At 36.3% G+C, this 16898-nt stretch overlaps 2 protein-coding genes across 56 annotated transcripts in view; one reads left to right on the top strand and one right to left on the bottom strand.

Moving 5' to 3' along the window:
- LOC118280194 (protein son of sevenless) overlaps positions 1 to 11462 on the bottom strand; it is a 56083-nt gene extending 44621 nt beyond the window's left edge. For 5 of the 6 annotated variants that reach the window (XM_050702098.1, XM_050702099.1, XM_050702100.1 and 2 more), the window contains exons 1-6: positions 11091 to 11462; positions 4193 to 4312; positions 3250 to 3564; positions 2417 to 2629; positions 1660 to 1789; positions 611 to 714 (exon numbers count right to left, since the gene is read on the bottom strand). In XM_050702098.1, coding sequence (XP_050558055.1) covers positions 611 to 714; positions 1660 to 1789; positions 2417 to 2629; positions 3250 to 3564; positions 4193 to 4312; positions 11091 to 11186 — 978 coding nt within the window. In that variant the 5' untranslated portion in view covers positions 11187 to 11462. The remainder of the gene's footprint in view (positions 1 to 610; positions 715 to 1659; positions 1790 to 2416; positions 2630 to 3249; positions 3565 to 4192; positions 4313 to 11090) is intronic. The other variant, XM_050702104.1, reaches the window with a different exon arrangement.
- Positions 11463 to 12660: 1198 nt separating this feature from the next.
- LOC118280242 (SID1 transmembrane family member 1) overlaps positions 12661 to 16898 on the top strand; it is a 45671-nt gene continuing 41433 nt past the window's right edge. For 47 of the 50 annotated variants that reach the window (XM_050702166.1, XM_050702165.1, XM_050702164.1 and 44 more), the window contains exons 1-4: positions 12666 to 12864; positions 13788 to 13857; positions 14092 to 14194; positions 14751 to 14852. In XM_050702166.1, the coding sequence (XP_050558123.1) occupies positions 12767 to 12864; positions 13788 to 13857; positions 14092 to 14194; positions 14751 to 14852 (373 nt within the window). In that variant the 5' untranslated portion in view covers positions 12666 to 12766. Of the gene's footprint in view, positions 12865 to 13787; positions 13858 to 14091; positions 14195 to 14750; positions 14853 to 16898 lie in introns of all 50 variants that reach the window. The other 3 variants (XM_050702168.1, XM_050702167.1, XM_050702169.1) reach the window with 2 other exon arrangements.

The raw sequence follows: 16898 nt of genomic DNA, 5'->3' as shown, positions 1-16898 counted from the left end.
TGTATCATGGGTTCTCAACCCTATTCCTTCAAACATAACAATGAATATTCATTAAAGTAATAAGTGTACTTTCAAGTGCTGTTGGTAGAATTTTCTTTTTAAATGTTGTCCCACACTAGGGTTTTGACTTGTGTCGTGGGTGCGTCTTACAAACATACAACTTCAAATAGACATCACACCGAAACAACTATTTGTGGATTATACAAAAAGTTACTCCGTGTGGGAATCGCACCCGCTACACGTTACGCAGCAATGTTATAAGATCGAAGGCAAAATTATAGTTAAAGTCAAAGTCAAAATTATTTATTACAATTAATCCTAAATTAGGCTCTTTCGAAACATCAAATGGAGATATAACTTTATATTTGTTTTGTCGTTCAATAGTGCCATTCTGGTCTATTTGAAAACAATAATTTTAACTTTGACTTTGATTTCTGTGCTTTTGAAGTTTGGACTACATAAAATAATCAATGGCCGAGTATTAATGAAAGAAGCGATTCAATCACCTAAGTTTCACGCACTTGTAACGCCTCTAGTATAGCGGGTGTCCATAGACGTCGATTGCTTACCATCAGTTGACCCATCTGCTCGTAAATAAGTATATACTCACAACGGGATCATCGACGATGGCCTGCAGGGCGTCCCTGGACTCCTTGCGCGTGACGATGTTCGCGTACCGCACGTACGCGCGGAACTCCTCCACTTCTGCCAGCTCTGGAACCAAATAGCAAGAGGATATAGTCCTCATCTGTCCACTTTACGGTGAGCGTGCGGGTGAATAGGGATGATGACGATGTAGGGTATGAAAGTTAAAAATCTATTTAGTCCGTCAGTTAGGTAATGAAAAAATATTAGACATGTTGTTTTTTATTTTGTCATATAAGGTAAACAATACTTAGATAAAACGAGTCCAAAGTTTAAGAGTAGGTGCTAACTACGTCACTATTGAGTATAAAACGTAACTAGAAGTGACGTCACGTGATATTTCAAATCGATATATCGTCGAAAGTATTTGTTTACGTAAAAATATTAAAAATACGTATCTTATACTTTACAATAATCTATTAGGCCGACATTATAATAAAAATTTGTCATCTACCCTATTGCACAGCTTAATTCCCTCTAATCCTTTCCATCATCGAACCACAAGACAATCGGCGAAGCGTTACCGCTTCATAGTAGATATCCCACCCACTCGCACGAAGCGCTTCGCTTCAAGCTTCCTTGTGCGAACTGCTAGGGAGTGGAACTCCTTGCCGGAGTCTGTGTTTCCTGATGGGTATAACCTGGGTGTCTTCAAAGCCCGAGTGAATAGGTTGCTTATGGGCAGACGTGCTCCATCGTAGGCCGCATCATCACTTACCATCAGGTGAGATAGCGGCCAAACGTCGACCCATCAAATACAAAAAAACTATGCCTGTCCTATACCAAATAGGGGGATTACTATAATCTCCACAACTGGTAAACGAGTTAGAGATCATAGTTTAAAAGGATTAAATTCATTACAAAATGCTGATGTAATGACTTGATGCCTGGATAGTGTTAGTGACTATGTCAATTTAAAACTTATACTCTTCTTCAACACTTGCCTATTGTGTATTCAAATATCAACCCAATGACTATACACATAGGAGCTACATATAGATAAATAAGTAGTACCTTCGAAGCAGCTCCCGATGTAGGGGGTGGGCGAGTCCTGCGACATCTCCATGGCGTCCTCCAGGTTGCCCAGCAGCGTCACCGTCAGCTCGTAGATGTCCACTATGTTGCCGAATATCAGGGAGATCGCCTGCAACGTTACATTATTGCATTATCTTTATATATATAATTCTTCTGTACCTACGTGTGTATGTCACTGAACTCCTCTTAAACGACTAGACCTATTTTGATGAAACTTTTTGTGTGTGTTCAAGAGGATCTGAGAATGGTTTAGATTCACAATTTTGTCCGCTGGACAATGTTTTTTTAATTAATCAGACGTGTAGACAGGACAACGTCTGTCGGGTCCGCTAGTAATATTATAAAGCTGAAGAGTTTGTTTGTTTGAACGCACTAATCTCTGGAACTACTGGTCCGATTTGAATAATTCTTTTTGTGTTGGATAGTGCATTTATCGAGGAATGCTATAATAGGCTATAAAACATCATGGGTGTTCCGTACATGAATCGCCTAATCACTAATGGGGTGTGACACACACTAGCAACGCGTTGTTTCGGACAGGAATCGTACTCGCAATCAAATGTACGACAGTAAATCGGCCAATCACTGCGCCAAGCAAGCAATTAACACATATTGTTGTTCTATATGTGTGTGTGTGTAAGTGCACGCACGGTGGGTCGGGTTAGTCGGGTATACAACACCCAAAGACCCGGAGGAAGAGTAACATTTTTCAATGTAGTACATATAAAATACTTACCCGACTATCCTTATCCAAAATCTTCTCGAGCTCGTCCTTGAACACCCTGATGATGAGGTTGAGGTCCCTGAGGAAGTGCTTCTCATCTGTGAGGAGGTCCCTCACCAGCTCCGCGTACGAGAGGGAGCCGCGGCGGCCTCGCCTCTCCGAGCCACCGCCAGAGGTCTCTGAGGTGGTCAGCTCTGATTCTTGGTAGAACATGTCCATTAGTACCTGAGGAGGGAGAGAGAGGTTATCATCACCATCATCAAAAGCCTATAAGTGTCCACTGCTGACCAAAGGTATATACTTCGGCACGAATGGGCCGGCTCGACCGGAGTGATACCACGGCCGAGCAGAAAACCGACGTGAAACAACGCTTGTGTTGTGTTTCGTTGTGTGAGTGAGGTTACCGGAGGCGCAATTACCCCCTTCCCAATCTTTCCCATTCCCGGTTCCTAATTCAAAAGGCCGGCAACGCACTTGTAACGCCTCTGGTGTTTCGAGTGTCCATGGGCGGCGGCGATTGCTTACCATCAGATGATCCGTCTGCTCGTTTACCGCCTTCACTACATAGTGTAAAACAAAGTCGCTTTCTCTGTCCCTATGTCCCTTTGTACGCTTAAATCTTTAAAACTACGCAACGGATTTTGATGCGGTTTTTTGATAGATAGAGTGATTCAAGAGGAAGGTTTATATGTGTAATACATGCATAATATATCACCATTGCACCCATACGAAGCTGGGGCGTATCGCTATATACCATAAAAAACACGAATGCGTTGCCGACCTTTTACGAAAGGACTACTCTGCTCTTCTCTGAAAGATATAATAATAAATAACACTACACCAACCTTATCCGCACACATAGCAGTCTTAATATCCCGACACGTGATAGTATCATAGCCGGACTTCTGCGAGATCTTCTTGACATAGTTCCCGGCTAGCCGCAAGATATCGCTGCTCATGAACTCGAGCACCGCCGTGATGAACTGGGACACGGAGACGTCTATCTTATACAGTAGCACCTCCTTCTGCAATAGCTGGTGCAGCTTGTCGCACGGGATCATCGGCTTCCGGCGCTTGATCGTGACCAGGTCGCGCGCTTCTGTGATCGCCCATTTGTCTAATGGTGTTGGGAATGTGCGGGCTACTCGTTCTTCTACGTCCTGGGGAGAAGTAAGGTTTTTGTTTAGTGCATATATATGTAAATTAGTGAAGGAACACGTGATTGTACTTATGATTACATACAACTTTCCTAAAGAAACCTTTTTTGTACACCTCATTAGTTTTATTTTTATCTCAATAACAAAAATTTCGTTAGCATGCGCGTAAATTTTTAAAATATTACTAGTCTTCCTATAACGCGGACGCGGGCGCCTCGCTGCTCACAGCTGATCATGCGAAAGGATGAGCGCGCGTACTTAAATCAATATATCTCTAGATATCAGCATCAGGAGGAATACTTCTATGTACATTGCTTACTATCCCTTTTTAATTTCCAGACTTGTTAGAGGGTTTAGAGATCGCAGTTAAGATATGAATGGCAGAAGACAGTCCTTTTACACTAACAATATAGTAAGATTTTTAGTTTTATTTCCGCTAAAAATCTTACTATATTGTTAGTGTAGCATGGATTTCTGCAAAGTAACGCCAGGTTCTATTCTATAGACAGTCCTTTTACCCCTCGTGCCAAAACATGACATTGTCACGTAAAACTCATTCACATCTCTCACTAACTATTACTATAGTTGGTTTCCCCTAAATATCTATTAAATAAATAAATATGGTGTATACCTGCACAGTGAGCGGCGATGGCACGGCGCAGAGCAAGGCGAGGAGCCGGAGACAGAGGGACTCCACATACTGCAGCGCGCTCTCCTCCGCCGTGAGGGTCGGGTGCTCGTGGTCCAGCACCTGGGTACGTAAACACGATGAACATTTAGGCTGACTGGTAGAGAATGCCATATGGCATTAAGTTCGCCTTATGTACCATTATTTTATTGTATTATGTACATTAAAGATTAAATAAATAAATAAATAAACACATTGTTACATTTCACTCCTAATAGAAAACTATTCAAGGCAAAACCGGTCACTGGTGACCCACATGGCGATTAACGGATTAACGCGACAATAAACATCTTCCATCAAAGGCTTTTTTGAGGGGTAAAATCGTCCAATTCCTTCTCTAGCCTTGGTCGAGGCGAGAGGAAGTCTCAGGTTTTCTCAAACAGTTCTCATAAGCAAGCTGTTATTTTTCATTAATTTCCTATAGTTTTTGCACCAGAACAGCTTCCAGCACATTGAAGGGGGACTTCTGACACAATATACAGTCAGCTTAATTATTTGGCATCTATATTATTGGGTATGACTTATTTTCATATTTAAAGTTCGTCTTGTAGATTATTTAAGAATATTAGACACATATTTTTTGTCCTTTCTACATGTCGAAACCATCGTAACATTCCCTTTTTAATCCTTGTCACGAGTTACATCGTGTGAAACAGAGATTAGTAGGGAGTAAATAAGGTTCTTGGTTTGTTTACAAAACATTCACATCAATCTAGGTATTTTTTTTTTAAACGTTACCCCACATTTGGATTTTCTCCTGTGTCGTGGGTGCGTTTACAAACATACAAATTCACATGCACATGACACCCAGACCCGAAACAACAATTTGTGGATCACACAAAGAGTTGCTCCGTGCGGGAATCGAACCCGCTACCCGTTGCGCGACAGCCAGTTGCACAGCAACCGCACCGACCGAGCAGTCAAAAATATTATATTATCTAATTTACAATATCTATTGATGTATGGATATTATAGTAACCTACTAATAATTCATTACGTTCAGAAGTGCCTACTTAATATTGATCCAAGAGATTCTTTAACTTTGTTATTTTCGATAGGTATTAGGTTTTTTTATCGTCATGCCTTTAATCCTCGAAGGGGTAGGCAGAGGTGCACATTATACAATGTAACTATACCCTTTCCCTTTTCACAACATATAAGTCCCATATAATAGGGTGTGAGTCTATTGCCTTATACTGGACACAATTCCAGACTCCGTGCTACTAACTATCAAGAAAATCCGAAAAAGGCCCCATAATGCTTTGCTCGAACCGGGAATCGAACCGAAGACCCCTTGCCCGGCAGTCGCACTTGCGACCACTCGACCAACGAGGCAGACAAGGTTTCAGTTAATCAATATTAGTTATTGTCCTCTCATTAAGAGTTACTGATTTAATTATTATTTGAAATTTGTGTACTGTCCTGTGTGTCTATTATTATCACATAATATCTACTAACATTAGTTTTTAAGTTCAATGTTACTAACAAAATTATGGACATCTGAAATAAATTATTATTATTAATATAGGTAATATGACTGTTTTGAAACAGTATTAGATGAAGTACTAAATAAACTCAGTAGTTCAAATAAATTCATCATTACTTGTGGCGATTTTAATGTAAATTTGTTAGAAAATTCTAGTTTAAGTACAAAAATTGTAAGTTTATTTGCCTCATTTAACCTCACGAACCTGTTTCTGGAGCCCACTAGGATAACTCCTACTAGTGCCACTTGCCTAGATAATATTTATACTGACATTGTACCAACTAATAAACAAATAATATCATTGCTTGATTCAGATCATTGTGGACAATTAATTTCAATAACAAATAAAGTAAATAAAGTGTCGAAACCACATATTATTGTTAACCCAAAGACTGAAAGACGCATTGAAACTTTCAAATCTAAACTCACTGACAAAATACCTTTATTATTAAGGAATAAAAATTCTAATAACTTGTGTGATGAATTTTTTAACATTTACCATACCGAGTTTAAGTCCACCTTCACACCTAAAACCATACCAGCTCATGGCAATGCGTCTTTCAATCAATGGGCAACTACTGGCATCTATAAGAGTAGGAAACGCCTATATGAACTTTATAACGAGAGAACATATATTAATACAACTGAATTTAGTGAATATGTAAAGAAATATTCTAAATTATTTAAAAAAGTTTGCTCAATTGCAAAATCGTTATACTTGAGCTCTAAAATAAAAAACAGTGACAATGTAATTAAAGCGACCTGGAGTATTATTAACAGTGAAACAGGGAGGTCTAAAGAGAAGAGTAGTGAATTTAGTCTTATAATTGATAATAATGTAATTAAATCGGATGCAGAAGTCGCAGCTGCATTTGAAAACTTCTTTTCGGACGTTCCTGTATCCACTACTAAGTCTTTGAACTCATCTCCCACAGTTGCAGAATCTTTACTAAAAGAAAATGTTGCAGCTTGCAATTTAGGCTTCTCTTTCGAACACATAGATTATACAGATATTGTCAAAACGTTCCATACCTTGAACAAGAAAAAGACTGCAGATCTGTGGGGTAATTCTGTGTACATTACCGGCTCTGTAATAGATATTGTAGCACCCGTATTAGCTCTAATCTTTAATAACTGTGTCGATCGTGGTGTGTTTCCTGATCTCATGAAGAATAGTAAAATAACTCGGTTATTTAAATCGGGTAGTACTTCTGACCCCACTAACTTTAGACCTATTTCAGTACTACCTACATTCAGTAAAATTTTTGAAAAAATTATTCTATATCAGTTGCAAAGATTCTTTAATAGAAATAAATTATTACATGGAAACCAGTTTGGTTTTACAAGGGGTCGTTCAACAACTGATGCCGGTGTTGAACTTCTTAATAACATTTATGATGCATGGGAGGACTCGGCCGACGCATTGGGTATTTTTTGTGACTTATCCAAGGCGTTCGATTGTGTCTCTCATGAAACACTGATCAGGAAGCTATCCCATTATGGAATACGGGGCAGCTCTCTGGATCTTCTTATTTCATACTTGAGTGATAGGATTCAGAGAGTCGACATTAACGGAAAAGTTTCCTCCGGGTCTATTGTTAGGATGGGTGTTCCGCAGGGGTCAATTCTCGGCCCGTTTCTCTTTCTTATTTATATTAATGATTTACCTTACCTTGTGAAGGATAACCATGGGATAGTACTGTTTGCTGATGATACATCTTTATTGTTTAAACTCAAACGTGGACAATTAGTCAGTGATCATGTAAATAGTGCTCTCTCAAAAATAGTACGCTGGTTTAGTGCCAATAATTTATTACTTAATGAATCAAAAACTAAATGCATTAAATTCACAACACCAAATGTTAGACATGTGAAAACCAGCGTGCTAATCAAGGGCGAGGAGTTGGACCCTGTAGATTCAACTGTCTTTTTAGGTATAACTCTGGACGCTAAGCTACAGTGGGCTCCACACGTAGATAAGTTGTCGAAAAGACTCAGCTCTGCAGCATATGCCGTTAAAAAAATTAGAAATTTGACCGATGTAAATACAGCGCGATTAGTATACTTTAGTTATTTTCATAGTATCATGTCATATGGTATCCTCATGTGGGGAAATGCTGCTGACATTCAGTCTGTCTTTGTGCTGCAGAAAAGAGCCATTCGATCAATTTATAATCTTAGTCCGAGGCACTCTCTTAGGGAACTATTTAAAGAAATTAATATATTGACTGTTCCTTCTCAATACATTTATGAAAATGTAGTGTATGCTCACAAAAACATTAATTTATTCAAAAAGTATTGTGATATACATAATATAAACACTAGAAGTAAAAACAAATATATTGTTCCCACTACTAGACTTAAGAAAATAAGTGGTTCGTTCAGATGTCAATGCATACGCTTTTACAATAAAATTCCCAGCGATATTCAAAGTTTGAGCCTGAATAAATTTAAAAATGTTATTAAAGAAAAACTGTATAGTAAAGCTTTTTATAAAATTAAAGACTACTTAGATGATAGTCAGGCTTGGGAGTGAGCTGCTATAATGTCCACACAGGTCATGTTGACATGTTTGTAACACAAGTTACATTTTTATACAATTTGACATGATATACATTAATATCATTCGATATTTTTTTGTTTTCACATATTATTTTTAAAATTGTTAGTTTGAGGACCATGCGAGAGTTTGCCTAGTCATTTCACTTTTAGTTAATTATATTCTGACAGTGTGAGCATTTGTGTGGCCTACCCAAATGTTCTTTTGGTAGGCATTGTTCGTCGGATCATTCAGTTACAGCCGTCAGCTGAGCTCATTAGTAAACTGACACATGCGTGCTGCCATCTGAACAGGTCCGCTCAAACTGATGTGGTACTTATCCTCAAAAGATTATTACAGAAATTTTCTTGCACTGTCCTGTGTGTCTATTGTCATCACATATACTACTAACACTCTTTACTACATTAGTTTTTAAGTTCAATGTTACTAACAAAATTATGGGCATCTGAAATAAATGATTATTTATATTAAGCTACCAAATTATTCAGTCCAATGTAAACATACTTATAATAAAACTATATAGTCTAGTTTGTTTGTACATTTACTTGAAATTATTCTTAAAATCTAAACTTACTTAAACATTTACTTTTGGTATTGAATATAAGTTTTTTTTGTGGCATAACTAGGCCGCTGAACAATTATTATATAAATGCAGAATATTTGTGAGAATTTGTGGATGTATGTTTGATATTTATTTATCTAAAAACTACTAAATGAATTTAGATGCTAATTAACACAGAGATAGACAAAATGTAGGCAACATGATGTTGCAACGTCTCCGCATGCTGCACATAATGAAGAGTCTCTCTGTGACTCGAAACTAGTAGAGCTTTTCTCTATTAATGTATGTGAGTAAACCGTGATTTTTAGTTAATAAAGATGTATTATAGTTTTTTCAAAATAGTAACTTATTAGACCTCATTTCATTCAAGTAACCTAGATGAAACTGCTGCCTAAAACTAGTTGAATTATAATTCAGTCTTTCTATAACATATTTTTTTTAATTCTTATATTTATCTTGTATTTGATATCAATATACAAAAAAAATAAAATTGCATGCAATTTAACAAAAATTCTAATTTTTCTAATAACAATGTGTATTTACCTATTTAAACCTAATTAAGTAATGAGTTACACTCATAGACACAACACATGACAATTACTGCCTGACCCGTGCATGTCATAGATGAGTAATACACTTGGGACCAAAATATGGTGCAATAACTACTATGCTATGGTCCTACATAATTTGGGGTTGGGACAATGGGGCTCATATTTGTGTAAAGGGTCTATTTCACAATATCTAATTAAGTTGTTGAAATTTAAAAATTTTTTTTATTGTACATACAATGTTAAATTTAATACCTACAGGTATTCTCTTACAATCAAACTTTGGATCATGCAGAGAGACAATAGTCAGTATAAAAGTAAAGACTGAGCCTGCACAGGTGTTGAGGGTGGCTACCGGGGTGGTTTTAGTCAGGTAAAAATCCCACACTCCCTCATCTTTTATCCCCAAAAAGCTAGACAGTTTCTGAAAGTTATATGTTTAATTAAATTAAATTATATGTACACATATCATACAATACATAATAACTAAATATAACAAATAAATGTTACAATATACGGGTACAATTTATACATATTATATCAATAAATATGGAAAATAAGTACCTACATCAATATTTTTATGTCAATAATACTAACAGGAACTTATACAGTATTCTTAGGATGAGTTTGCTTTACATTTTAAAGTAATCAAAACAAGAGCATATTCAGCATTCTAGTTGGTTTATTCGACCTGGCCATTCAGAGTGCCAAATGCACTCTTGTTTTGTATACTTTCAATGAACACCAAACTCATACTAAAGGTACAGATATTGTGAAACAGGGCCTTAATGATTATTATAACATTATAAATAGTTTAAATTAATATCTGATCTCAATCCAGAATCTCAAGATCTGTTTTGGCCAGAAACTCCATACATTAATTATGTAGTAAAAAAACTTGATCTCAAACAAAAGATTTTGGAGTAAGACCCACTATTAATTTTGGCAGTTACTTATTATAATTACAATATTCTAAGCAATTGAAAGTTATTGATGTAATAACTGGATATGAGTTCACTTGAGGTTTAATTCAATAAGTAAATACTCTTCAGAATAGATTACCTCTCTTATTAAATGCAATCAAAATGTCCTTAAATCAGAATTTACATGGTTTATATATCATTTTAATATTTTACAATATAGAACATACAGACTTAGCCATATAAAAGTCTTAACCATATAAAATGTTATCTGTAAAGTTATGTTTGTGTATACAATAAAAATACTATAATTATGACCAAATTCAACATACAATAGGTCTTAACTATCTCCAGTATGGTTACAAATGCATATCATAATACTAACCAGACAACTAAATGTTTTTTCAACATAACATTCAAAGGGACATATAAAGAACAACATACAAGTTTATTTACCACTATTTGACAAAATTACGAGTAAACCCGCGGCATATCGTAGAGTTACGATGACCGTGCGATGGTTTACAATCAGAATTAGTGCAGATTTCGCCTGATAAGCTATCAGGGACCTTCACGAGGGCCACTACATTGCTATCACAATAACATAGCCTTATCTACACCTGGACCGTAATACTCACTACTAGACACTAGTAAGCTTTGTTTTACACATCTAAGCACTGCAATATCACACACAATATCAATTATTGACAAATCCATCGATAATTTGCAAACAATAAGTCATGAAACAAACTTCGTATCACTCACCTTTCGAAGAGGATTTATAAACACGCCGCGCCACTTTTCCACATTCTCAGGGTCCTGGAAGTCGTACCCTCGCGTCTCCTCCACTGTCGGTAACATTTTACCAAGTTGCCCCGCGCCGAAATCATGTAAACACCAATGTTATCACACTGACAAAACATAAAGCACCATTTCTGGTTTCACTTGCACTCTGCACGTTTCTCACTAATATTAACACCGCAAAACACGCGTAAATCAGTCAAATTCTTTTGTTTTCAATGTTTTGTTGTAAAATGTTGAATTGCTAAATTGAATTAATTGAAAAATATATTCTTTGATTCATTTGGTCGGCTAAACGACGCCATTTTCAATTTATTTATCATTGGTTCGTTCTCTTTGTTCGACAGCAATCCATAGACGTTTGTTCCGATTCACGTCCAAATCATCACTATTTTCTCAAGGTACTTGGTACATTTTTGAAGAAGCAACATTGCTTTATTCTCATTTTGGGTCTCATACTATGAATCGGACACAAATTTCAAATTATCTTTGTTTTCATTGAAACATTTTCCGATATTCAAAGAAATTGGCAGACAACGGGATTTTGCGCAAGTTGGTTTTAAGTGAAAATCAATATATTTTTATGAGTGACAATGTGTGACCGTTTGTACTCATCAGACAAAGATAAACGAAGCTTCTCTATTTATTTTCAGTCTCAATTAATTGACACATCGTGGCCTAACTGAAAAACATACAAATACCTAGTATAACTAGATTTTTTACTACTACTTGAATTGCAGGTTGTTATTGGGAATATTTAATACTTTTGCGTCCACAATTTTAAAATTGATAAGAAATATCATAATAACAAGGAACAGTTTTCAGCAACTACAAGAATCAGTCAATAATATCAATATTAGTAAATACATTTCCCTTCATTATCAATTTAGGCAAATATTTAATCAGATTTAATCATCAGCCCACTTGCATTTAATCAACAGCCCACTTGCATTTAATCATCAGCCCACTTGCATCTACTATTCAACCTAAATCTCTTAACACTTTCATATTAGTCAAGGCGTGGAGAAGTCACAAAAAATAAGGTCTTGAGTTTGATTCCCAGATTGGTAAAAATCGTGTCGGTAGTTAGCATTACAATAAATCTTGAAACTTATCTGTATTTTAGGGGATAAATATGTGGCTATTGAGTATTAGAAATATGGTTACTATTCTGTATGTTATTACATGTAATTCTATAGCCATTTCAAGGGTAAAATGTAAAATATGATTGTCTTTATTGAATCAAATTAATATTCACTAAAAAAACTGTATAATTTTATACATTTTTCAGGTTTCTGGACGAATTCTTCATTATCAATGTCAAGTAAACGTCAATGACGTTAAAGGGTTTTTTACGAGGTACGTAATTTGAAACCAAATTTAAAAAAGCGACACATAAATATTTATTTTTAATATTTACTAAAGCATATAGCTGGAGATGGTTATTACATTAAAATATTATGCTTCAATTTGCTATATTCTTCTAAATTAAAGGGGAGTTTTATATAACTTTTTATTAGTCATACCCTCAATTGTTATCAACGTTGACCTTATAAAAGCTATAATTTTCAGTGATTGTCTGAAAGTGAAGGTGCGATGTTGTTTACGTAAATTAGAAAAAGAAAACACAATTAAAAAATATGTTCAGGATAATTTTCAGCAGTTTGTTAATCTCAACAGTGCTATGTGTGTACCAAAACACCAGCGGACTGAATAAAAGAAACTTTATTTACGATACGTAAGTACAATACAATCTGATTATATTGTTTACGTTTTGCAATTGCAAAATATATTGAGTAATATTGTGTAAAGAGAATATTAGAGATGATTTTTAGCATTTTTAATAGTTATTTCAGTTAAATAGTTGCATAATAGTGCACTATTACATCAATTTCGTAATAATGAAGCTTTTGTATACTAGGGGAATTCCCAAACTGCTTGGTTATCGGTATTCGGTTATCGTTAAGTTATTTTCTAGAAAAGTTCAGTAGCCCTTTGATAAAATTATGTATGATTAATAAAGAAATAAATATATATTTATTTTTATGTATAGGAAGGTATTTTTAGTCTATTGTATTATTTATTACTTGTCCTTTGTTCTGCTATTTATTTATAGGTTTTATGAGTCATAAATCAATGCTAAACGTTAATTTAAGTTCTTATGCTATCTATAATACTTACAATTGTAATTACTTACAAAACATTATCCTGCTCACTGAGATGAATCATGAAAATACTGTATTAAGTAATATGTGTGGGTACAATTTTTTTTTAATGTTACTCAACCATAGGTTTTTCTCATGTATCTTGGGTGAATTAACAAATATATAATTTCATATACACATGACACCCAGACCCGGAACAACTATTTGTGGATCACACGAAGAGGTTCTCTGTGTGGAAATCGAATCCGCTACACGTTAGCTGGTTGCCCAGTCACTGCATCAACCATGCAGTCAAATTAACTTAGGGTATTAGTATATCTTGAGCTGCTAGGCTCTATACAGGAGCAAGAATGGGGTGGTGTTTAGTCAGTAAGAGTCTGACATTCTCTATTGCCTCATGAAGTCATTCAATGATTTCTGTTACAAAAAGGTCTTAGTTATATAAAAAATGCTGATTTGAATAGCTGATTGCTACAACAATATATTTTGCTTACAGATATAAATATGACACGAGAATTGAACTCATCGTCAATAATGAAACGGAACAGGTCATGGATTTCTACGAGGTATGTGTTTGTAAAAAATCATAATATTTGCCAATCAATCATCGGGTCTGTTTGACCCTAGGGGGTAAACTTGACCCAAACTTTTAGACCAATGAAAAACTAATACATACTTTGTTCTAGATTGCTATTGATTATAAGATTTGCATCAAAGTTACCCCTATGTAGTGGGTCAAAATGGTCCTATGTACCTGGCATTTCAGACATACTTGTTAATTTAGTATTATTGTTTATCAGGAGACGGAGCTATATCACGGCTACCCCACCCGAGTGCATGTCTCTACAAACGAGACACTTACCGTCGACAACCCTATCTTTGTGACCGCTACTCAGCAGAAGGGTAAGTCTTATTTGATAATAATAAATACAAAGGGTAAATAATATGTGAGTGAGGTGACTTGAACACTTATCTTTAATCCCATAATCTCCTAAATCTCTAAATCCCTAATCCCCAAATCTCCATTCCACATAAAGGGCTAGTGATATACTTATAACTCTTCTAGTGTTGAGGATGTCCAATGTCCATGCCCGGCGCCGGTTGCTTACCACCAAGTGGTCAGTCTAGTCAGAAAAAATAGGGTTAAAAATAGCCCAGTTAAAATAGTTTCAGAATATTATTTCCTTACGCATAGAAAAAGTTGAACCCAATATTGTACCTTGTGGAACACCCATTGAATATTTCAAATTGTATAAAAGTTTCGTCATTGGGAAGATTCGGAAGGGGGTTAACCGTTGCAAGCGTTGCTTCAAGTCGGTTTTCTGCTCGGCCGTTGGATAACTCCGGTCGAGCCGGCCCATTAGTGTCGAAGCATGGTTCTCCTACACTTAACTTCGTTTTGAAAAGCCTCTATTGTTATTTGAGTGCTGATTTCACTGGTATTGTATTGTATTCGTAGGAGTATCATCATGGGAGCTCCCGCTACTGGTGCAGACACAGAGCGGAGCGCTGATATTCTCCAGCATGGCGCGCACTCTCTGTCCACACGACGCCGGACCAGGTGAGTCAAGTACCCTTAATTAGTACGAGTTAGCTTTAAGTTTAACTAGCTGCTTCTGCGTAGTTTCACCCGCTCTGCTCGGCTCCTATTGACCATAGCGTGATGTTTTATATCCTATAGCCTTCCTCAATAAATGCACTATCCAACACAAAAAGAATTATTCAAATCGGACCAGTAGTTCCGGAGATTAGCGCGTTCAAACAAACAAACAAACAAACAAACTCTTCAGCTTTATAATATTAGTATAGATTAGTATAGATGAGATCGTAACGAGAGCGCGTCCGGCGCTCTGATTGGTTGGATTATTCGCGCCGGCCAATCAAAAGGCGGAACACGCTCTCGTTTCGATTACTTCAAACGTAAAGCAAACTCATACTAATGGTAATGGAGTGTGTATTATTTTCTCGTGTCAAGCAGGTAGGGTTGCCAACTTTTTTTACAAGAAATAAAGTATATTTAGGTCTGAGAAGGAAAGTAAACAGTATTTTAGAAAAATTAACAGTATTTTATTTTTTTTTAAAATATGTGTGAGCGTCTAACATTTAACACTGTGTAGTGTTAAGCATTTTGAAAACAGTATTTTGTATACTTTATTATTGTTCAACAGTAAAAAGTATAATTTAGTGAAAAACAGTATAATACTGTTTTTAACAGTATAGTTGGGAACCCTACAAGCAGGTCTGGGTGTGGCGATGATGTTCCTTCCCTTTTGTGTGGATTAAAGGATCTGATAGACGATACTCAAATAATGATTCCTTTATTTCGTACTGGTTGAAAAAACTATATTTGAATAAATCGGTTACAATTAAATATTAGAAAAACAGTGACACTAGCGTCGCGAAAGCCGATCTATAGCTCAATAATGACGGTGCACTCGTTCGCCCTACCACCGCGCCGTCGTCGCGTCGTCCCCGCCGCTGCGTGCCGTGTGTGCTACCTGCCGCTAGATGGCGCTAGTCGTGAACATGGAGACCTACGTACTCTCACTAATGGCACAGTACGGTAGATGACTGATTTTTATTTTAATGTCCGTCTGGTAGATTATTTTAAAACATTACACACGTATTTTTATTTTCTTACGGAAACAAATACTTTCGAAGATATATTGATTTGAAATATCGCGTGACGTCACTTCTAGGTACGTTTTATACGTAGAAATGACGTATTCGCTTCCACTCCTAAACTTTGATTCGTTTTATCTAAGTACTGATATCTTATATGACAAAATAAAAAATACGTGTCTAATATTTTTTCATTACCTAACTGACGGACTAAATAGATGTTTAATTTCCATACCCCGTCATCATTCCTATTGTATAGTGATAGATATTGCTACCATGTAGAACACTAGTCGACTGTTCTACCGTTTCCGGGAATGGTCTTATCAGGCGAAGTACAGTGATATTACGTCATTATGCCAACGCTGGTATTCTGCGGTACTTTCCCGGTCAAAAATTTAAGATGTATCTATAACACAACTGCTTCGCTATATAAGTTTTTTGAGTTCTTATTGTAACTTTCGTGAGACATACTAAATTAATTATTATGTTGTCGGCTTACTAACAGGCTCATATTCATGAGCAGCATTCCGCGACACACGACGCGGCATGCTGCTCATGGCTTGAAACTAGTCGAGTTACTCGTCAAAACAGACGTGAGTAAGCCGATAACATAATCATAAATTTTTTGAGTTTATCCGTGATCATGGCGCTTGCAACAGTGCCGAAATATCGGAAACTCATAGACATAAATAAACATGGTAAATATCCCGTTTCGATGTACAGTGGAGGACAGATCCGCCTGATAAATATCTCATCAGATAGCGATAACGTCGCGGCTTAGTGACGCAACACGTGTAATCCACTGACTAAGCAGTGGTGCGTTTGATATCGTTCAACTACTTGCGCCGGCGGGTCTCATTAGGTCAAGCGCATGTGACCACCATTGTACATTGTGTTTAATTAATTTAGTTTTTTAATTCTTAAGTTAGTATAATATCTATGTTATTAGTTTCAGTTGAACTGTTATAAATGATTTGAATGTAAA

This window comes from Spodoptera frugiperda, chromosome 21 (assembly GCF_023101765.2).
Source record: "Spodoptera frugiperda isolate SF20-4 chromosome 21, AGI-APGP_CSIRO_Sfru_2.0, whole genome shotgun sequence".
Lineage (NCBI taxonomy): Eukaryota > Metazoa > Arthropoda > Insecta > Lepidoptera > Noctuidae > Spodoptera > Spodoptera frugiperda.
Note: the sequence above shows the minus strand (reverse complement) of the source record. Positions and strands in the feature narration are given on the sequence as shown.